Source organism: Ptychodera flava, chromosome 18 (genome assembly GCF_041260155.1).
Source record: "Ptychodera flava strain L36383 chromosome 18, AS_Pfla_20210202, whole genome shotgun sequence".
Lineage (NCBI taxonomy): Eukaryota > Metazoa > Hemichordata > Enteropneusta > Ptychoderidae > Ptychodera > Ptychodera flava.
In genome coordinates, this window is record NC_091945.1 from 10,466,980 (window position 1) to 10,490,145 (window position 23,166).

The 23,166-nt window shown below is 36.3% G+C and overlaps 1 protein-coding gene across 2 annotated transcripts; it reads left to right on the top strand.

The window, feature by feature from the left end:
• Positions 1-910: 910 nt before the first annotated feature.
• On the top strand, positions 911-21,818 carry LOC139116811 (uncharacterized). Of its 2 annotated transcripts, none has more exons than XM_070679487.1 (13): positions 911-1,005; positions 3,318-3,379; positions 4,374-4,430; positions 6,156-6,204; positions 6,867-6,958; positions 9,485-9,598; positions 11,762-11,853; positions 12,631-12,692; positions 13,657-13,709; positions 17,284-17,410; positions 18,221-18,306; positions 19,095-19,310; positions 20,163-21,818. In XM_070679487.1, exons 1-13 carry the CDS (start codon positions 966-968, stop codon positions 20,223-20,225), a joined length of 1,113 nt encoding a protein of 370 aa, XP_070535588.1. In that variant the 5' UTR covers positions 911-965; the 3' UTR covers positions 20,226-21,818. The 2 variants fall into 2 exon arrangements, with proteins under 2 accessions (XP_070535588.1, XP_070535589.1); XM_070679488.1 differs by having other exon boundaries at positions 11,762-11,849; positions 12,630-12,692; positions 20,163-20,403.
• Positions 21,819-23,166: the final 1,348 nt, after the last annotated feature.

Here is a 23,166-nt window from a genome sequence, read left to right on the forward strand (position 1 = left end):
TAGTTCATGTCGTCTAGGATAGAGTAGAAACAAAATACACTCCTAACTAGCCTCAAAGCATTAAAGGAGGTAATTAAATGATCGTTTGTACCTAAGTATTTAACGTACCCTTAAAAATTCTGTTTTCTCTTTGAGAATTCAGCATTAGAAAGCAACATGCACTAATATTTCAATAATAATTCTTACAACAGTTTTGGACATCCGGTTATGCATAAAAAGTGCGGAATATATTTACAGCATATTCAAAATACTGTAATTGACACTGAGAATTGACGCTTTTTAGTCCTTTTTTACAACTGATATAACAACAATTTCATTAACACACAGAATGACTGAATGTTTAAAATATAACCCAAAAATTATAAACACACATATATATATATATATAACGCGCATCAACATTTTACTCCGCACATAGTTGTTGACTATATATTTCTTGTTGGGAAAAATATATATCCAAATGGGGAGTGCGAGAAAAAATAATTACCGGTAGGCCTAATCAGAGAGTGAAAAAAATGAGCCGTGGATCAGGTACAAAACAAAATACAACCACTTAAATCTTCCTGCCCCCCCCCCAGGATATGAAATGGTCCACCCCTTATGACAGTGTTATACATTTTTTCAGTCTTCAATGGGTCGTTGTACAAAAGAAAACTCTTGGAATACTGAGGATAATTTGAGATTATTTTATTTCACATTTAAGCTTACAGCTGAGACTTGCCGACGACAGTGTAGGCCCAAATTTTGGGCCAAAATGTAGACTTTTGATCACCACTTTTACGGAAATTGTATTTGTGGGTTTTTTTTTAGCTCGAGGTGTCTAAGGTATGTACTAAAATTTGGGGGGTGCCCTACCCCCTTCCCCCACCCCTAACAGCGTCGCTGTTCAAACTGTTGACACTATCTATGACAGGCGCCAAAATGTCATAAGGAAAGTCCAAGAACTTAGGGAGTTGGTTTTCAAGATGGCGTCCTCCGGTAAGCCACGGGTGTTGATCCTGGGAGGTGAGTTCCAACTTTATATACAGAAAGCGGGCATATGCCACCTGTTGCGTTCAGACATTGGGAACAGCAATTTGTTAGCATACTTACTTAACAAACACATCAACTTGAGCATTTAACTCGTTACTTGTCAGATGCGTTTTACAAGATGGCAGGCGCAGGCTGAACATCAAAGTTTGTGCACAGACTCTTATTGAGAAGCAATGCGCATTGCACTTCCGACTTCCTATCGGTGTCACACACTATCCACTATGCACTACCCACGTACCAACTACAGCCGCGTTCTTGGAATTACCGTTTACCTATTCCTAATAAGAATACGACCATTGCACAATTTTTAGTAGCATGTGTTTTTTTGAGATCGTTTGATGTTCGTTCATGCGCTTACATGTGGCTAGGCCTGTTTTTACCAATTTAAATACTGTTATGTAGCTCTAATTTTCCCTGGGGTTTTGGGTTGAACCCGGGGTCCGGGGTTGGACATTGACGGCATACATCCCCAAATAAAACCTTGAGCTACAGTACTGCAGCTGGCCCTTAGCTTGACGTTTGCCCTAGGTAAGCAACCGTGACCGGATTGCAACAGTGTAGACCAGTCCGAGCATAGCTTGGGGTCTCACAGCAGCAGACCACAACTCGATCGGCCGAGAGTTTGTGATTTTGGTGTCTTTCTTTGCAATGGACATGCAGCTACTACTTCAATAGCCTCCTTTCCCCCATACATAAATGTGACAACTGAAAGCTAAAAAGTCATTTGTGAGAATTTTAAGTGTCATATTTTAATCGCTTCGAACCATAGATATTATTTAAGTGTTGCAACTTGCAAGGAAAGTTTTCCCATCGCATGGAGAGAGTCAATACCCAGGCACAGTTGTATCACTTTTTGTAACAACAAACCACAGTCACTGGCAGACGATGAACTGATAGTCCTAACGTTCTAAAATCACTTGTTACAGAAGCATCGTGTACTTAAGTTAGATTTAGTCACAGTCAGTAGATACTCCACTCTGCCTGTGATTGCTACATGACTTTCCCCTTGACAAGCATATTGATGTAACACAGAAATTCTCATCTTTATAATTTTATAAGAGATGGGACCTCCCGCCACCCCGAAAAAAAGGAGTCTATGAAGTGAAATATGGAGTTTGTATGATTTGCTTCATCCTGAAACATATAGTGTGCCCGCTCAAACTCGGATCAAAACTTGTAACTTGTAACCTGTACAGCCAATAGGAAATACTTAAATAAGGTTTCCAATGTGCTGAGAATGCTCGCTTGTGGTTTATAAATAGAACAGGAAATCAATGAATTTGAAGCTACCAGAATTTTATATTAAAAATGAAAACCTGTGGTTGTATTTGCTCTCAGAGCTTTTAACTTGCACAAACTTCAGATCTTCTTTGTGATCCAGCATGTTATATTCATCAACCTGTCATTATTATTCCATCATTCAATGTCAAAATTATTAGCTCTTCTGCAATCATTTTAGTAGACTTTTCTGATGACAGCCCTGCCTGACATTTATGTTTATCAGAGGAATGATATAAGCATTTTGCAAATTGATGAATATTTCTAGGATATGATTGTCACATGATCACTGAATCATATGTTTGCCATCTGCCAGTTTCAGTACCTATTTCAGGCCCTCCATGTTTTTAATAATTAAAAAATCTTAGCTAAAATTTCAATGTCACCCCTGACATTTAATGAAGCTTATAGAGAAAGAGAAAAGAAAAGGAAGAAATAGATGGGAAAGAGGATTGCCAAATTCACAGCAAAATCTGCAACTGTGCCAAATGGCCTTGAAAGATGATTCTTTGAAATTTTGAGACATACTGACCCCATGTTAAGGGGAATTATGTCTTTCAACTGGTTTAAAACTCAACTTTGTTACCTCTGCAGTGTTCATAAACACTTTGTCAATCTTTTGTTCTCCATTGAAATTTTGATCAAGTAAAGAAATTTCCCATTTGATAAATCCAATGATAAAGTTTGGTCTGTAATTGGTTCAAAATTGGAGGTAAATACAATGCAGGAGATCACCATGACACTGTTTACTGTTACACACTGTCACCATGAGATTAATTACGTTAAATCACTAATTTCATGTTTGTCTCAGTTAGATCAGTCTCTGGAAGCCACAAGTATGTTTTCTTCAAGAAGTCTTCATATTTCAAGATCATATCGGACACATGATCTGATAGTGACCTATTCAATGTAGTATGAGCCTGGCAGGAAATGGGTTAAAATACAGCGTTCAATAAACTTACTCCATGCAACCCAATTATGTATGCAAACTTTGTTGTTATGTTTAGGTGTAGGGTTTGTTGGACGCAACCTGGTGGAATATCTCATCAACAATGACCTGACTTCAAAGGTAAGATGCCATATGATTTGATCCTGACGGTTCGCACAGAACACTCAACTAATAATGCAGAGTAATGAGTTTCTGTATCGCAGCTCTGATTCAAACAGATAAGCCTGACTGAGGTGGCCTAAGAACAATGTCTGTAATTTTTTTATCATGTTTTTATAATTTTCGTTCTGGAGTACAATTAGAAATCTTATTCTTCTTCCGAAACTACATGTTGAAATACAAAGAATAAGAATTGTGCACACAAATTGTACTCTGTTGTCTGTTCTATATAAATTCTAGTGTAGACTAAAATGCAGTTGTCAATAATAACAGTGAATGTCACACATAAAGACTGTGTTGAGGGATTGAACACAAGGCATTCTGACATCATTTGTGGGGGCTGGAGCAAAACAATTATATTTAGTTTACAGACAGAACAGAAATAGTATAAATATATCATGTTTACAAGCCACGCTAATGTAATTATAAAAGGTCACTAGCTGTAACTTCTGATGATTTTTTCACCATTTTTATTCTGTATGTCAATTACAAGTTCTTGCTCTCCTCTCAACAGTATTTTGGAACTATCACCATTGTCAAATGCACTGTTACTGTTTACAATTGCAAATTCTATTCCGAACCAGAATTCACTTTTCAATAATAACAATGCAGTTCACACATGTGTAGGTTGATTGAACAAGCTAGATACTGTGTTTCTCAACATTCTTTTGGAAGTTGAACAAGAATCTGTTGTTGACATCTGACAAAAATAGTGAGCAATCATCTGGCCCCGTAACCGACAAACTGAACTTGCTGAACTACTGTAGTGTAATTAGTCATTCTTTCATATTTACCTAGTAACTATTTCATTGGAAAGACTGTACCAGTGTTCCTATTCAGAGTTGAATAATTAATGAATGTGTCCGGTTAATTTTTCAGTTGCTGTGGAATCATTATTTACATGTTGTCACGACAAGATGTCACACTGTTTGTGTTCCCTTGTTTTCTGTTCCAGATCCGAGCGGCGGATAAAGTTCCTCCGCAAACAGCATGGATGAATCCGCAACACAAAGTAAGCTTATCTTGTTTTATATGACAGATGTTACAGTCTTTGCAATATGCACATGGTACTATAATTAATTTTTAACAAACCTGCCAATAAAGCTATCATGTAAAGTACCCAACTTTATTTGAAAAGTCATGTGCCAGTCAATGGTCTGAATATTGCTATTTCTGTTTTTTATATCAACTTACATTATGTCAAATATGCCAATGCATCATTCTGTTGGACGAGAGCCCGTGTCAGCGGGAGACAGACCCCTCAACCATTACGAAAGATTAACTGCTCAACAGAAGTGCACTGTATAACAGGAAAAATGGTGTTTGAATAAATTGAATGATAAAATATATGGGGATGATTTAAAAAGCAGCATAAATGTTTTGAAATTCTTTTCATTTGACTTGGTGTTTTTCCATGCCACAATTGCCACTTTTTGTCGTCTGCTCCCCTTCCACCATCATACATGTAGCTGAGTATGTGTGCCCCAATATTAACATTACCGTAACAATGCTCTGTCATGGGTGCTGAATTTCCATTCTATGATGGTTGCCTAATTGTAAAATCTACTTTACCCTTCTTGGATGCTAAATCATAGAGATAACCATCTTTAAATATCATAAACACACATGTTGATGTCCTATAATAGCAAAATGCCCTTCACATGCAGGTATGCACTAAATTTTGGTAAAATTCACTCCATATTGTATAGCACGTGCCTAGCAGTTCATGCTATGCATTTGTGTCCCGCATTGTATCAAAATCTTGAGTATATCACCTATGGCGGGCATTATTGCTAAAAACACTTGTACAGCAGCATTGATACAGGTGTTTTTTTTCTCCTTGAGAAACATGATTCTTTCTCCTGGACTGGTGAGACCTTGGTCTTCTCGTATTGTGGAATATGATGTCTACAACAGAGGCATCCAATAAAATTCAACTTTGTCAAAAAAGATATGTGGTGAAATCTCACGCTATGCACATGCCACCAAAGAAGCCAATATTTCTATTCATTTTTAGAGTCAGATTTCAGATTTTGAGTTATGTCATGATACTTTTAGTGTCTGTGTGACAGTGTTTTTGCAAAGGTAGAGGAACAATGATTTAGGAAACCCAAGTAATATTTCTGCTTTCCTGTGAAAGCGGAACTCCAGTAAAACTACTGGGGAACCTGGTAACATTTACTTTCTTTGTATCCTAAACAAAAACACTGCAGTATATGTACAGTTGTATAAGGGGAACTCAATCTTCAAATTGCTCAGTACTAATCCCATTGACAATCACAATTACTTTTACAACAAAAGGCGATGCTTTCAATTTATGAGTTCGAACTAGTGGGTGCCACTTAGTCAGCTATTTACTTTAAAGGGTTTACAAACATTTTGAGGAATTGTAAGCCATTGTGGCAGGAAAGAAATATAAGAAATGGTGAATTTATTTTTAAAATGTTAACTGTCGGAATTTATTTGATATTAAAAATTGTCTTTGGTGACTGACTTGACAGTGTGACAGTGATTTAGATTCTGAATGTTCATGTTTACATGTACATGTATGCAATGCCCATTATTTTTTAAGAACCACCACATCATCAAGCATTGGTAAACCCTGGGTCCATGCTGTAATTTTAGTAAAATATTCGGATAAAACGAAGATACCGTCAGCATATTTCTGTTAATATACTGTATGCTTGATACAGTTTACATGTACATCCATTCAAATAATTTTTGATTTCTGTTTCAGGAGGCATTTTCAAAAGTTGAATTTAAGTCGGCCAATCTTATCAATCAAGGTAAAAAAAGAATTTTATTGTTTATGTCGAAGTGTACGCTGTTGCTTTGAAATTCAATGCCAAAAACACATTTGTTAAGCATGCATTATGATTATGAAGTTCTTCACCAGATTTATCTGCAACACCTTTTTGGTTGAATGTATGATGTAATTTTACTTCAGTAATAGCACAGCAATGCACCTCAGTCAGTTTTTCCAATTTCTGAGTAAGCATTTAATGTATACTACCGGTACATGTATGGACATCTAACTTGTGATAGATAACACATTGTTGTTTTGTTGCAGTCAAATTTTATAACGTCACCAGCATTAATGGGCATGAAAGAACTTGGTCACTTAAAGGGAGGGGTTTGTCGGAACTGCATCTGTGCAACTTTCATACTTACAAACAGTGTATTTCATAGATGATATCTAGATGCATCTCGTCAATGTAGCTGCAACATTTAAATTTTACAATGTACATTACGACAAATGTGTTTTAATTATCGTTAATCACCAATCTGTGATACAGTGTTTACATTGGTTGTACCGGTATGGTCCCATACCAACTTTGGGCACAGTTCTGACGACCCCTCCCTTTAATGGTAAAAAGAGGACAATAAGTGTACAGTGTTGTTGGAAAACAAAAGTCACTTAAACCTTTACTTTTTTCCCCCTTTTCAGCATCTGTTGAGAAATGCTTCCATGATGATGAAGGTTATTTTGATATTGTTATTAATTTGGCTGCTGAAACCAAATATGGACAGAGTGAACCAGTAAGTTTATGCTAGCCCATTGTATATTGTGTGTAGCTTTTTAAAAGGTTACATTCATCCTCACTTTGATAAAAAAAACAGTTAGTTCCATACAATCAAATGCGGCCACGCAAATTTACATCAAAGAGGATTTAAAGTTACTACTACATATATTTGTTGTTCATTTATTCAAATATCATTATGCAGTAACATTGCAATTTTGTGCAACTATTTGTCAATTGTAAGAACCAAATATTGCTGATGAAATACCATATAAACGAGAAAGCTGCATATGTGCAGATGTGATATGACCACACAGCCCTTTAAATATTAATTTTGTTGACGTCATAGATCTGAACAAACCACAGAACAGGGCCAAGTATGTCTGTTAATAATAGTGCCTGTGTGCAGAGCCTGTATCTGAAGCTGCACAAGGCGTAACCTTTGACCTATAATGTGAATATATACATGTACATTCGTGTACAGTTTCTATTGCAGCATTCGGGATTGCTTTTTACTTGATATTGCTGAACTCGCTCCGTGGAGGGTTGCTTTTGTATAGGTGTTAGTCACCTGTGCGACTCATCCTGACTTTATGTCAAAGCTGAATAAATAAAATAAAATAAATATTGGATTTCATCTTCAGGGTTAAGCTCGTATGACTTTTCAATTAATGATTCAACATATGTCCATTGGCCTTGAAACTGTACCCTTCCAAGTTCATATTTCACTATAATTTCACGGTAGTTAAAACCGGTGGGGTATACTGTTTAACAAGTTTGAATATTTGAAGGCCCATGATTTTTACTGACAAACCTGCCACAATGTACCATTTCCAGTGTAGGTGAAAATACATATGGTTTCAGCTCAATACTGCCTTTTACTTGCTTGGCAAATAGGGAAGTGATACTGTCTGGCAGGAAAAAGTTACAAAGATAGGTTGGAAAGATATTTTAATGACTGGTGGTTTCTTGGCTTTCACAAAAAGAGGATTTTATGTTTCAGATAGTGATTATGCTGTTACTACATCGAGTCAATTCATAAATTCTCATTTACCATTGAGTTGTTACGTGTTATTGCAATATTTGGATTTGACCAATGTCTGTATTACCGGTGCCATTGACAGAGCAAAGCAGGAAGGATGATTTGAGGGGAAGTCTTAATAACTTTGCTGCACAGATAAGATAAGACAGGCAATTGCATGGAAGAGATTTTAAGAGTACATGTCACGTGTGAGGCTGTTCACACGCACTGTGCATGGTGTTACTGTCCTTCAGCCACTGCCTGTGTAGAATTTGGCAGAGAATTGAGGCTAGATATGAGTGACTGTGCCTTTCTGCACAATCTCACTTGATATGAATACTCATGACTATGGCATGTGCCATGTCAAACATTCTTAAATTACCGTGATTTAAACAGAAATGAATCTGATATTTACTGACATGCGTCACCAGAAAGAGCAAGAGCAAATACAAGCATGTCCAGTAAATAAATGAGAAAATTTAAACATGGAAAACTGTATGCAGAGCAGCTCACAAATATTTTGGGTACAATTTTGAATCTATGCTCTTTGTAGAAGTCTTATGAAATATACAATATTTACCAACTGTGTATGTATATTTTTAAATCTGATTTAATAATCTAATGACAAACGATGGTTTTGTAATGGTAGTTTAATACCCTAGGAATTTTTTTCCAGATTTCCAACTTATGTTTCTGGAATTTTCCCCATGTATATCAATTCAGTCATATAAGGGGATAACAGAAATGGCGTAATGGTCCCAAAGCATTTATGTATATACCAAAACTCAAGGAAAAACACTGTAAAATTAATTAGGTCCCAATACCTATTTTATATCAGTCAGGATTCTTGGCAGTAGAGGTTCAGATTTCTGTAATGTCAGTGATCATTTTTCAAAGTTTCATATCATGGATGAAAATGTACTGGTATACAGTTTTTTCTGATGTTTATTATGATAGGTGAATGACTTGAAAACCATGGGAATATTTCCATTTGTAGCTGTAGCTTTTCATGATTTTTTTCACAATTATTGTTTTGAATGTCAACTGCATTCTTGCTCTACTCCCTAAGGTATGTTGAAACACCCACTAAGGTACACATATATATATGTAGCTTGTCAAAACAGTGCACACATGTATTCACAACTAAACTCACTTGTCAACAAAAACAATGAAATGTATACACATACTTGTACAGCTTATAGTTGATAAGCTGAGTACTGTCAAATTTCAACACACTTTTGGGAGTAGAGTAAGAAACCAAAAATAGTGGAAAATCATCAACAGGGACAGCTTTTTAGCACCATGATTTGACCCTAAACCCATTATTATCAATGTTGAGTGTTGACCTGTTTAAAGGGAATTGGCGGTGAAGAGGTTGACAAGAACCCTGATTGATCAGAAATGTTTACAATTATTCATCCTTTAAAATTTTCATGAAAGAATTTGTTGAGGGTTTGAAAAAAGATTTGCATGGTAAAAATTTAGTTGCTTCGATGTGATAAATTTCTCCTTGTCTTTTCCCAGGTCTATAAGGATGGCATCGTGAAATTGAGCCTGAATTGTGCCAAAGAAGCAGCAAAAAGAAAAGTGAAGTTGTTTGTCGAGGTGTCAACAGGCCAAGTCTACTCTGCAGATAAAGTATGCCATCAATTTCTGTCACAAATAGACAACTTAGAAATTCACATTTTCAGTTGTTCCTGTGTTACCTAAGCCTGTATGATAGAACATACTCCTGTCATTTTGGTATTGTATGTACCAATGACATGGCATGCACTATATAGCTTTGATGTCCACAATATTCTCACAGGCAGTGTAAACTCGACTTTGGTCAGTTCAAAACATTATGCTGGGAACTTCCACTGGGTCAGAAATATTAAAAATCAATTCAGGCTGTTTGTAACATACATTATGTTGTGCCTGGTGACACAAAGTGACCTGCAATCACTGAATAGTACGTACAGACACAAGGCAGGAATGCAGGTAGTGCACACCATATATTTCAAATTTGAAGTGGAATTTTCAAAGTTAAAGGAGCAGGTTGCTTATCAACATTATGTGTATGTTGTAACATGCATGATTGGCAAAATTTTAAAAGTTAGCAAAACACTAACACCATTTATAAGTTATAGTAAATGTCCAAGGTAACTAATACGAGAGCGAGGGATTGAGAACTGCCACTGAAAGCAGCCTTTGGAAATTTTGACCAGCCCCAGCAGCTGTTTAGAGCCTAGTGTCCATATCTTGTCTGCATACATAGTATTTATTCACTCTCTCAAGGTCAAGGGTTATCAAGAATTTCAGTTAAAAACCATACAATCTCTTGAAATCTGGTTAACATCCTTGTCAGTGACATATGATTTCCCATCAGACATAACTGTTTCCGAAATGTAAGTTGGTATTTTAATATGGCTATATCTGAGGCTATGCATGACACAGGATATTATATACACTGTACCATGGCAGGATGTGTCCCTGGAGATGTAATCTGATAGTAATGAAACTTACGGTTTTAGTTCCTCTTCTATTCCTGCATTGACTCCAATACTGTGTTTGAGATAATCTGAAATGTGAGCCAGTTTCCCTCAGATTTAATAACGTGTAAGCAGTCAGCTTTTTAAAAGCAACGACCATAACGTGCAAGGTTCTCTGAGGTGATTTTCAGATACAATGTATGTTGCACGTTCATTATTAACACAAATATGAGATACTATTTTTGGTACTCTTTTCTAAAACTATCGTAAGATAGAACTACTCGGATTGATTTTACACAGACTCAAAGAATCTGCAGTTTATTGGGGAAATTGTTGATGTGGAAGCAAAATTTTATCTCTGTGAGCATTCTGACATTCTACCCCCCTCCCATGTTGACATCCATCCTGATCTGAGAGTGCTGTAGACTGAATGATTATCATATCCAAGTGAGGCCCATTCTAGTACAGTATACCTATTTCACTAGTACAGCATATCAACTGTTGTGTGCTGTGGTGCTGTAACTAGGGCTAATCTAAATCCATGGGCCCTGCTACATTGTAGTACTTATTCATTGTTGTGAAATTGTTGCCTTCCTCCTCCCCAGCTTCACCAGCAGGAAAGCCACAAGGCTACTGTGTCGCCCTAGTTATTTTTTGAACAGTTCCCTTTTTGGTACATCTATGCAGTAATAGACAAACCAAAGGTGGATTAATTGCTGGCAAATGCAGAATTTACCAAAGTTACAAAATCATTCCAAAGCACAATGGGCCTTAGGGACAGATTGCCATCTGCTGATATTTGTTTTATACTACTCTGGTATGCTGCTGAACTGCTTTAGAAGAATTTGAAATATATGAATTTTTTGCCATCTTTCTTTCTGCAATAATCAGAATTTTACTTTTTTCCCATAGAGTTAACACAGGGTCAGTGGCCATTTTGAATTTCAAATATTGGCATATTTTAGGAAATTTATTGTCAATCCTAAACTTTAATTGGTGAACATCGATTTTCATTCTTGATAGTAAAAGAAATTACATACAGTTTTCTGGAGGAAAGCAAGAGCAAAAATTTAAGAATATCAGTTTCAGGGTACGTACATTGTATGTTTTAAAGGGAAACGGTCCTCAGAACTGCATCCGTCCGAGTTTCTTGTTTACAAAATTTTTGTGCACTATATCTTCATGCACCCATACGACCTTTTAGCACAGTTCCGACGACTGTATCCCATTCAGTGTGGTATCTAACTTTTGCAAAATCACTGTGCTGTATGGATTTTAATAATTTCCGTTATATACAACATAGCTTTGTTTTTGTATTTGCCTGTCACAGAAAGCAAGTAACGAAACATCAAAGACGTCACCGTGGACTAACCTAGCAAAACATAAACTTGAAGTAGAACAAGAACTTTCAAAAATTGATGGGTAAGTTTTTAAATGCATTTTATCAAATTAGTGTTTGAAGAAGGAGTATAATTGTCATACAAATAGAGAGGTTGATCAGATCAGCAAAGGGGAGATTGGATTTCTGTAGCAGTTGATAGATTTGATCTTTGTATGCTGACGTCTCAATTAGACATGTTCATCCCAGTTTCCAATCATAGCCACTGATGAGTCATTGCCTGGTAAAAGTAGAAGGTGGAACCTGTTATCCCAGTGAAACAGTTGAATCTTTTCATCTCCATCTTGCGAAAAGTATCCCTTTATCTGCCAGACAGAATTACTTCCCCATCCGCCAAGTCAATAAAAGGTGGTATTGAGCTAAAACAACATGTGTTTTCAACCTCTTGGTTTTGTATGTTGTTGCAGTTGTAGTCTGTAAAAATCATGTTTACAGTATCTCTGTCTTCAGGGACCTTGAAATCTTCAAGTCTTTGTTAAAATGCACCACATGGGACACGTTTTGCTTCACTAGTTTAAACCAACTTGACCTGATGGTGAAATATGAACTTTGCAAGTAAAGGGATAATTAAACCTATAGGAAATTATTGAAACCATTGTCAAGCATAGAATTGAATCTCTTAGAAAATCTCAGCCTTGAGATACCAGTCTGTATTTTGTTTATTTTCAACTTGATTAATTTATTTAACCCTCTTAAATTTAGTCACTCAAATAATCTACCATTTTAGTATTATGAGAACACCAAACCTCTAGAGATGGTTACCTCAGATTACTGATGATATAAATCTGTCTTTGTTACAGACTCAATTACATCATCATCCGACCAGCAATCATTTACGGTATTGGAGACAAGCTGGGCTTAAGTATGTATAATTACATGAATATCTATTCAATGACATTTTATTTCGATTATACATGTAGCCATATTACATGCATACACCATGGTCTGTATATGTTACCTCGGTGCAAGTAGATTGCCAAACCTGCACACTGTACATGTTGAATATGATACAGCATATTTTTGATCTTCACCTGGATGTACTAAATCACCCGGCTGACAGCTACTGTGAGGAGCGAAATCTCCCATTTATGTTGTTCTCATGAAAATTAAAATAAACTTATTGGTGACAGTAAGTGCCTGAAGATGGAACGTACAGCACTGAAATTGAACTTTAATGCCAAGGTGGTAAAACAGGCAAGGGATGCAAACATGGTCGTATGGTCTTACAATGAAAAAGTGAGAAATTGGCGTTGGATGATGCGGAGAATGAAGTGGAAAATATTATTTACTTGAAAACTGGTGCATTGGCAAAGTACCAGATATAGAGCCCAGCATGTTATACACACATTGTAAACCCCTGCAATTACACTGTTACATGTATAAGTAATTTGACCCTTCACATTATCTACTGGTAGATAACGTTATCTATATTACTTATTTATGTATGCTTGTATATATTGCATGTGTGCAGACATACATGTTACATGGATTTACATACTGTAGTGAATTGTTGTGTGTATATTGGTTTACAAATATGCATTCAAACATATTTAGACTAACGTACTGGTACATGCATGCATATATGTATATTTAGACTGTTGTTGACAAAAATTCTGTTGGTATGCACTTATTAATGATAAGATTTCATACATGTAGATAGCACAGATATATATTCAGCTATATAGAAATACACTGTACTGAGCACCAGCCTAGGTACATATGCTGAATTCATATAAGTCCTGAACAAAAGGTCAAACAATCATTTCATAATGCATGATCATGACCTTTCTGATGATTTATGTTAATTTTTCTGTTTAATATTGCAGCTCCAAGGTTGATAGGGGGAGCTGTTTACAAACAGTTGAAGGAGACAATGAAGGTAAACTGCTGTATAGGGGTTGTAACTCTCTCGTGAATAGTTAGTAACTCCCAAGAACAATGGTACTGAGAATGCTATCAGAGTCAGTCTTAACCCTTTTCCATATGTTCAACTACTTTCATAAACACTTTTAACTGTCTTCTGGCTGTGAAACTACTCGCATCCACTGTTTAAAAGGTCATGTAGCATGGCGTCACTGTTGTCCCTGTTGGCCACTGCACAAACCTAATGTTGCCACAGTAGGATTGTTCTGAAATTTTGAGAGTAAGAGGCAAGACTGCAGAACACTGAGCCCATACAGAACATTTGTACAGATCAAGGTTATCTTAGGAAGTTCTATTTCAATGACAATAGGAAGACCCCCTAAGTAAACCATATTGTTTTCATAAGGAAAATTGGAACCACTTTTTGTCAAGTAGGGTGTGGGAAATGTACTGCATGTTTATTATGAATTATTGTACGACCTAGAAATTGCATTTGAACCACTTAAAAAGATATCCCTTAAATTTTGTATGGTATCATTTCTCTGGCAAATTTTTAGCTCCCATAGCCATATGTATATATGGCAATGGAAGCTATTCTTATAGGCTAGGAAAATGTCTGTATGTCTGTATGTCTGTATGTCTGTCCGTCAACATCAAAAACTCCAAAACCGCTGCACATTTCATCTTGATATTTGGTGTGTACATGGATGATGGGCTGCAGATGAGATTTTGTTCAAATGAAGTTGTCATTGCCAAAAATATGCAAATTAAGTGAAAAAATGTAAAAACAGTCAAAATTGAAAAAACTCAATAACCACTGAGCAGATTACATGAAAAATTAGCATGTAAGTACTTTGGGCTGACATGAAATGATTTTGCACATCTTGGGGCAGTATCTTGGACTTGCTATTTTTCATGAATTTTTTGTAATTTTCTCCCCATTTTTGGTCAAAAAATCTCCTGCTCTGAAACCACAAGTCCGATTGATTTGAAACTTGGTATGGAAGTGCATAGGAGTGACCTTTCCCAAATTTGGGCAAATCGTGGTGAAATTTGCATATTTTTAGTTTACACATCCATAGACTCCCATGTATAAGGCAGATCTCCATAGACTCCCATGTATAAGGCCACGAAAAATAAAAATTTAGTTTCTCATCGTATTCATATTGCAAAAAGGATGCAGTGACACAATTTTTAGTCCCCACGGATGAAGTCCAGTGAGCTTATAGATTGGTCATGTCCGTCTGTTCGTCCATCCGTGAGTCCATCCGTTCACGCATATATCTCGGATATTTTGACAAAATGTCATGTGACCTCGATGACCTTTGATCTCAAATATACATATTTGTCCATAACTCAGTAACCACAAGTGCTACCACCCTTCATATATGGTATGATGGGACAGCTTATGACGCCACATATTGTACCTCATTAATTATGCATATATCTAATTTTGAGCGAGCCAATAGAGCTAGAGGTCTGATTTTTGGTATATAGGGATAACTTAGCAAAACAATTTGTTGACAAAATGTCACGTGACCTCGGTGACCTTTGACCTCAAATATACATATTTGTCCATAACTCAGTAACCACAAGTGCTACAGCCTTCATGTAGGTATGATGGGACACCTTATGACGCCACATATTGTACCTCATTAATTATGCGCATATCTAATTTTGAGCGAGCCAATAGAGCTAGAGGTCTGATTTTTGGTATATAGGGATAACTTAGCAATACAATTTTTTTGACAAAATGTCACGTGACCTCGGTGACCTTTGACCTCAAATATACATATTTGTCCATAACTCAGTAACCACAAGTGCTACAGCCTTCATGTATGGTATGATGGGACACCTTATGACGCCACATATTGTACCTCATTAATTATGTGCATATCTAATTTTGAGCGAGCCAATAGAGCTAGAGGTCTGATTTTTGGTATATAGGGATAACTTAGCAATACAATTTTTTTGACAAAATGTCACGTGACCTCGGTGACCTTTGACCTCAAATATACATATTTGTCCAAACTCAGTAACCACAAGTGCTACACCCTTCATGTATGATGTGATGGGACAGCTTATGACGCCACATATTGTACCTCATTAATTATGCACATATCTAATTTTGAGCGAGCCAATAGAGCTAGAGGTCTGATTTTTGGTATATAGGGATAACTTAGCAAAACAATTTTTTTGACAAAATGTCACGTGACCTCTGTGACCTTTGACCTCAAATATACATATTTTTCCATAACTCGGTAACTACAAGTGCTACACCCTTCATGTTTGTATGATGGGACACCTTATGACGCCACATACTGTACCTCAATAATTATGCGCATATCTCATTCTGAGCAAGCCAATAGAGCTGGATGTCTGATTTTTTGGTATATAGGGATAACTATAGGAGAGAAAGTTTTTGACCAAATGTCATGTGACCTCGATGACCTTTTACCTAAAATATATGTTTATGTCAATAAATAAGTAACCACAAGTGCTATGTCCTTTGTATTTAGTAGGATGGGAGACCTTATGACAACACACGCTTTACCTCATTAATTATGTACACATCTAATTCTGGGCAAGCGAATAGAGCTAGATATCTGATTTTTTGGCATATAGGGATTAATTAGCAATACAATTTTTTTTTTCAAAATGCCATGTGACCTCGATGACCTTTGACCTTTATTATACATATATATGCATATTTCAGCAACCACAAGTTCTATACCCTCCAATTTTGATAGGATATTAGACCTTAAGATGTCACATCTTGTACCTCATTTATAATGCGCATATGTATTTCTTGGCTGGCCAATACTGCTAGAGGTCTGATCTTTTTTCCCGATTTAGAACCATAACTTAGACATGCCTCATGTGTTTCAAATTGGGAACAACGACATAGATCTATGTGCCCATAGATCTCAACATATACACTCCAGTGATACTTCTTAATGACCACATTTTCCTGCCCCATCAAGACTAATACTCCTATTACAAGTGGGGACTATGTCATTGTAAATGACTTGTTGAGTTAATGGTTGTATCACAGTATTCGATATATCTAATTCTATATTTTTTCCATTTTATATTCTGAATAATTACATTAAACATATTTCACTGTCTCCAGTACATTTCATTTAAGTATTTTCACTTCATGCACTTTATCCCTTTCACACATGTTCAAATATCTGACCAGAGAACAAACACTAAATAGTCCAGGATGGGAGCTACAGTGTCATTGACGCTATTTTTTCTGTGATGGAGCTGTGTACTTTTTATTTTGAATACTGTCACCATGCCTTGTGCTTGCCATGGTGTAGCAATATGCAAATGTGCATAAATTATCAGATTAGATTCTCAGATGCTGTGCAAAGTGGGCAGAAAATGGATCTACCACTGTGGCAAAGAATAACAATATGTAGCCTGCAGCAGACTCCAGTAACCATTGATGATATCCAAATTTCACACCCAGTTTGACATGCTTTTAGTGATCAACTCTTCAAATGAATTTTTCCAACGTTTTTGAAACTTTACTCATACTGTAATAATTGGAGAAATGTTTTTGGAATTTTGCTATTTTTCAGTTACTTTGGACCAAAGATTTGAAGATGAATACAATACATGTATTAGATGTGTGTCGTGCAATATGGCATTTGACAACGGCCGCCCAGCCTGGTGAAGTCTACAACATTGTAGATGATTCTCATTCAAGTAAGATATGTCTGGAAACTGTCACTTTCAATTTCATGTGTAGTATATTTCCTGCAAATATCAACATTTCCTTTAGGAAACGTCAACCCTTTCACCACCATGGTTTGGTCCAAACCCATTGGTATCAGTGATCAGTGTGGAGCTGTTCACTGGGGGGAAATTTGGGATGACCAGAATAACAATGAGGGGTCACTACGCAAAATTTTGGATTACAGAGACACAAATCACCAAATGTATATGGATATTTAAAATCTGTGGCTGTTTTGCTGCGTGTTAACCATACAGGGAAAAAATTCAATTTTCAATTTTCACAAAACAAGGATAGTGACAACTTCCCTTGCTCCACAAGCATCAAAATGAGTCCACATAGAAAGACAAAAAAGTATTAAAAAATTTCAGCGTTCGGTAAAAGGGTCCTGAGGCACAGTTTGCCATAGTATGGTATAGGAAGTTTGTGTGAATTATTCAGACAGGATGTCATTATATCAGAGAATCATGTAGGTTCATGTAATATATTGGTTGTGCTAAAAGACTTACTTTGAACTTGTTTCACAGCAAAGCTGAAACAATACAGGTTACTTAGAGGCACAGTTTGCCATAGTATGGTATAGGAAGTTTGTGTGAATTGTTCAGATAGGATGTCATTATGTCAAAGAATCATGTAGGTTCATGTAATGTATTGGTTGTGCTAAAAGACTTACTTTGAACTTGTTTCACAGCAAAGCTGAAACAATACAGGTTACTTAGACCTCACAAACAGTACACTTGATCTCTGTTTTATTGAACAACAGATCCGCTTTCTCTCAACAGCGCAAGGGAGTATCACGACGTTTGTTTCAAACATATTTGACATCAATCATGACTATCTGGGATCAATCTTTTCAAATATAGCTAAGGTACGTATGAACAGAGCCTTGTTAATGATTGCCATGTATTCTAGGAAATTCAAACTGAGACTTACCACTATGTACAAAAAAGCTGATTGACTATCAAAGAAATATTGAAACGGGAAAAATATCAACTTTATGCACCTCTTCAAGCAACAAAGTTTTGGGGATGTCTGTTTCCTGGAATTAATGGTTTATCTCATTTCTGGACACCTATAATGACTTCTACCAGACTTCAGAGATAATGAGATTATTATGCTGAAAGTGATAAGTATGATGTATCTATTATTGGCTCATTTTGTAGTTAACAAATTGCTGTGCAACCTATCAAACTGACTGCACAGCATTTGATAAAATGTCAGTTACTCTATTATGCAGCTATGTTACATTTTCATTTTAATTCACTTTTTTGTGCATACATGTACATGTAGATCCTATGTCAATTTGATTAATTTTTCTTTGACCTGCAAGTAGTTTTTTCTGCCAAAACTCCTGGCTTTCACATTATTGCTTAAATATTTTTGGTTTCAGAGGTACACTGGGCTTGACATCAGTGTTAACTGTCTTTGTCTTTATGGTGGTGTTAGAATAAAATATGTCAAAATTACCAATGACCCGATGTTGAAAATTTTAACATTTGTATTATTTGTTCAAAGTCCAGCCTTTGCTACAGAAAACAGTGGCGATATATGCACTTTTGGTGCTGGAACTGTGCAAGTATTTCTTTAGATTACAAGACAGAGAAGGTAACTTTCAATTAGTTTCTAGCAATTATTCTTTGTTTTAACTGTCTGTAGTTGTCCATGACTGACGTAGTTGATGAATCCAACGACAAGCATATGGCACCGTGGTCCAGAGCTTGTGATGCCGACAACATAGTAAACACACCATTGAGCCCGTTTATCGATCAAGAACTACTGTACAACAAGCATCTCCACTTAGATGGCAGCAAGTTAGCAAAGACAGGATTTACATTGGAGAAACCACATTTAACTCAAGAAAGTTTACAAGAGGTTAGTTTTATTTTGACAAAATGTAAGTAATCGCAATGGAAATTTATCAGATTTACTCTAACAGCATTCAGAAATCAGGATAAGATCACAGATCATCCATGCTGCACAAAATCTTCCAGGAGTGGAGTGATACCTATGTATATAATCAAACTAACCATAAAAAACTACTTGTACCATTTTTTTTTTTAGATAATATAAATTCAATACAAAATAATTTCGGCACACAAATCACATTTGTTGCATGTTGGACATGTGCTGTGCATCCCCACAGCAAATGCAGGTAGCTAATGTGTACATGTGTGTATGTTTTCTACACTCGACTCACCCACAATAAGTATGTACAGCATGGTGTTTTTCCAGTAGGGTGGAAAACACATTTATTGTTTGTTCAAGCATTGTGATGTTCCTTTCAATGTAGAATTCAACTTGGGAACAGAAATATGAACTCTCAAACGTTTTCAGTACTGTTTTATCTACCACTTATGGAGGCTCATTTTGAAGCTCATTGAATAAATAGTTTTCACTAGTTTACGTTTTGGAAAATCAAAACCTTTAATTTTTCACTACAGAGTTCACACAGGGATGGCAGCCATTTTGAATTTCAAGTATCAGGAAATATTGCATAACGTGTTTCTTTACTCACAAATTTAGCACGGTAATGCCTGATTTTTGTCTCCTGATTTTGAAAGGGAATGCTTTAAAGTTTCCTTAAGAATCATTTAAGCACAAGCTAAGGTCTTGTAGTTTCAATGTGCATATTACCATAGAATACAGTAGCTTGAATAAGGATGGCACCTTGCAGAAGTAACAAACAGATAAATGCATCACATCACATATTGCATTTTTCCACAGGTACTAGATGACTACGTTTCCATGGGGCTGTTTCCACAATCCTTGGCAAATTCAAAGTCATGAAGCTCCAAGCAGGAGTTTGGGGTCCAAGAGTACAGAATGCTGTGATATGAGGTTGACGTCTGTGTGGTTGCCAAAAGGCAGACCAGTCCAGAAGGAAGACTGAAAGAACAGCCAAACTCTACCATAGAGGGCAGTCTTTAATGTTAAGGTTATGTTTCACTTGGGTGTAGCAACTCTTTGAAAAGACGTATATATTAATATTGAAAGGTCAGTATTTACTAAAAACAATTCAGATGCCATGTAGAAAGCTTTCTTTAATTGGTAAAGATTTTTAAATAATTTTACTCAAGTTTTGGTATAAGGTTTAAAATTTCATTGAAAATTGTAGAAAGTGATTCAATTACTAATAGACTTGGAGGACAAGAGTTCACTCATTCTCAACTTTCTCATTGTGCAAAATATTTTGATTAAGTCTCAGTAAAGTAAGTTTTGGTGCAGAGAATTCATTTACTTAGTTTATTGGTAGTTCCTTACGACTAAAAGTACATGTATGTAGCATGAATATGGTGACACATCCTCTTTTCAGAGTGAAAGAGATGGATACTTGCCGGGGTAACTAACAAAGTTATTTGATGACAAGGGACATTGATCTGATTCCTCATGTCCTGTGTTTTGATTTCGAGAGGTGTTTCTTCTTGCAAAAAAAGACTAGTGTTTGAAAGAGAAGGAATAGTAAAAGAAATCTTCAAAAAGGATGCAATTAAAGTGGCACTCCCACTTGGTAACATTTTTAAAACACATTTTTTTAATGCCAACGGTCGATATTTGACGTGGCGACTGCGCGTGGATCACAAGATATTGATAAAAACATGTCCTCAAAAAAGTAAAAGTTTGAATTCCAGTGGCCCACCTAAATTCAGCTTCCAAACATCGAACATTCGGCACTGGGGCCATTGTCAACTAAGCTATGGAGTACGAGTCTACGCTGACGCTGCTGTACGCCACAGTACCACTCGATTCAGTGATCGATCATGTCCTGTGGGAGAAAGCCTAGTCTTACTGACTCAACAGAAAAACGAAAAACAAAGTTTGCTGATTCCACCAGGATTCGCATAGGTGACCAGCACAGTTACGTTTGGTTGATACATAGCGTCCGCCGCGTGGTATTGAGATACATACCATGTGGCGGCCGCTATGTATCGAACCACGTGTAACTGTGTGGCAGACGACAAAATGTAGTCATCAGAGGCGGCTAATATTTTACACGTAAAAACTGAGAGTAATGAAAACAACAAAAACTAAGGAGAAGTTTTTAAAAAAAATTACCTGAGGTAAAGGCATAATGATGTATATAAAGTCTTCGCAGTGGGAGGTAAATTAATTGCGTCATTGGAACGTTTTTGGACTCCCTAGAATATCCTCCATCAGTACAACAACAAACCTTTGGGGGATTTCGGGTAATGATCAGAAACTTAAGGATGTGAAAAATACGCTCGGGAAATGACATGTTTTTATCGATATCTTGCGATCCACGAGCAGTCGCCACGTCAAATATCGACTGTTGGCATTAAAAAAATGTGTTTTAAAAATGTTACCAAGTGGGAGTGCCTCTTTAAACTCTAATTATATTTTTCAATACCACATACAATCATCAAAAATATTAGTATAGAAAAATTAAAAAAATCATACTTTTCTTTTCAAGAAAAATCAGGCCATCAAAGTTTAATATGTGTAAATAATATATAGCTCCTAACTGCTAAGTAGTTTGGTTTGGTAGTTCTGAACATGTCAGTATTGAATTTTGCTACATTGAAAATTCAAACTGACTAGTAAGTATAGCCTACTCTCAAATATGTCATTCTAACCTTTAACCCAATCCCAGATGGATGTGCAAAGTTATACATTTTTGTTTCAATAATTTAGGCTGTTGTACAGATCTCTTTATGGGGGCTTTCTGGGAATATACGATTTTGATGAGATAGTTGACTGGTAACATTCTATTGCTGTATATATTTTCTGAAAGGTTTGAGTGGTTTGCCATATATTGATGCGAGACAAGTGGAATAGTTGTTTGATGAAGTGGCAAGATATTGAAGTTCTCCTCAGTATCTTTGTTCCCGACAGTGGTTTGTTATACAGATCTGAACTTAAGTTTTCCAGCGCATATAGATACCACAATATTGAGGATTCAATCATGTAGGCAAAACTTGGGTTTTGAGTTGATTTTCTAGCAAAGCCTCATGCATGCAGCAATCTACTATGTTTAAGTAGATTTGCAAAGTTAAAAAGAATCTGACCCGAAAAGGTAGCAGTTACTTTATAATTTATTTCAAAAATGACAAAGCAGTTATTAGCTCATATTTGGTATGTATATAAATACCAAAAAGAGCTTATATGATGAGTCGGTGGCGCCTGTATGTCTGTATATATGTATGTGCAGATGTATGTTGGGATGTATGTCCGTCACACGCAAAAGCTCCCATACCGCCAAAGCTACCATCTCAGTATTTGGTGTACAGGTAGACGCAGGGGTTGAGATTTGACGTTGTTCAAATGAACATGTCAGTGTCAAAAATGTGCAAATAAGGTAAGAAAAAGGGAAATCCTGCAAATGTGCAGGAGTGGTGGCATGCCAGTGACTGAAACAGAATACTCCACTGACCTTGAGTCATTTCCTTTCATTGTTTATGAACTGTTACATATTAACAGACCTGCTCCACAGTAAGTGAGACTACCCTCAATTCCCCTTGATTTGTGTGCTCAGACATTATTTACTAAAGGCTTCTTCAATTTTATCAGTTTCTGAACAATTTGAAAATTAGAATTTAATTTAAGCATTATTGGTTAAAACTATGTTCCAAAATTATTGATCATGTTTAAAATTCAGGAGTAAATTGAATAAGAATTCAATGTTTGAAGGTGCTAGAAATTGTACACTTTTCAAGGTAAAGTTATCAGCAACTAAGATGGTCTCATCATACCACCTGTCAGACATGTTAGT

What these genes read in the sequence shown, in the direction of transcription:
- LOC139116811 (XM_070679487.1), top strand. Translation starts at nt 966, where the DNA reads ATGGCGTCCTCCGGTAAGCCACGGGTGTTGATCCTGGGAG. An exon ending in GGATGAATCCGCAACACAAA is followed by an intron (nt 4,431 to 6,155) that starts GTAAGCTTATCT and finishes TTTCTGTTTCAG; the next exon opens with GAGGCATTTTCAAAAGTTGA. An exon ending in TCTTTTCAAATATAGCTAAG is followed by an intron (nt 18,307 to 19,094) that starts GTACGTATGAAC and finishes AACTGTCTGTAG; the next exon opens with TTGTCCATGACTGACGTAGT.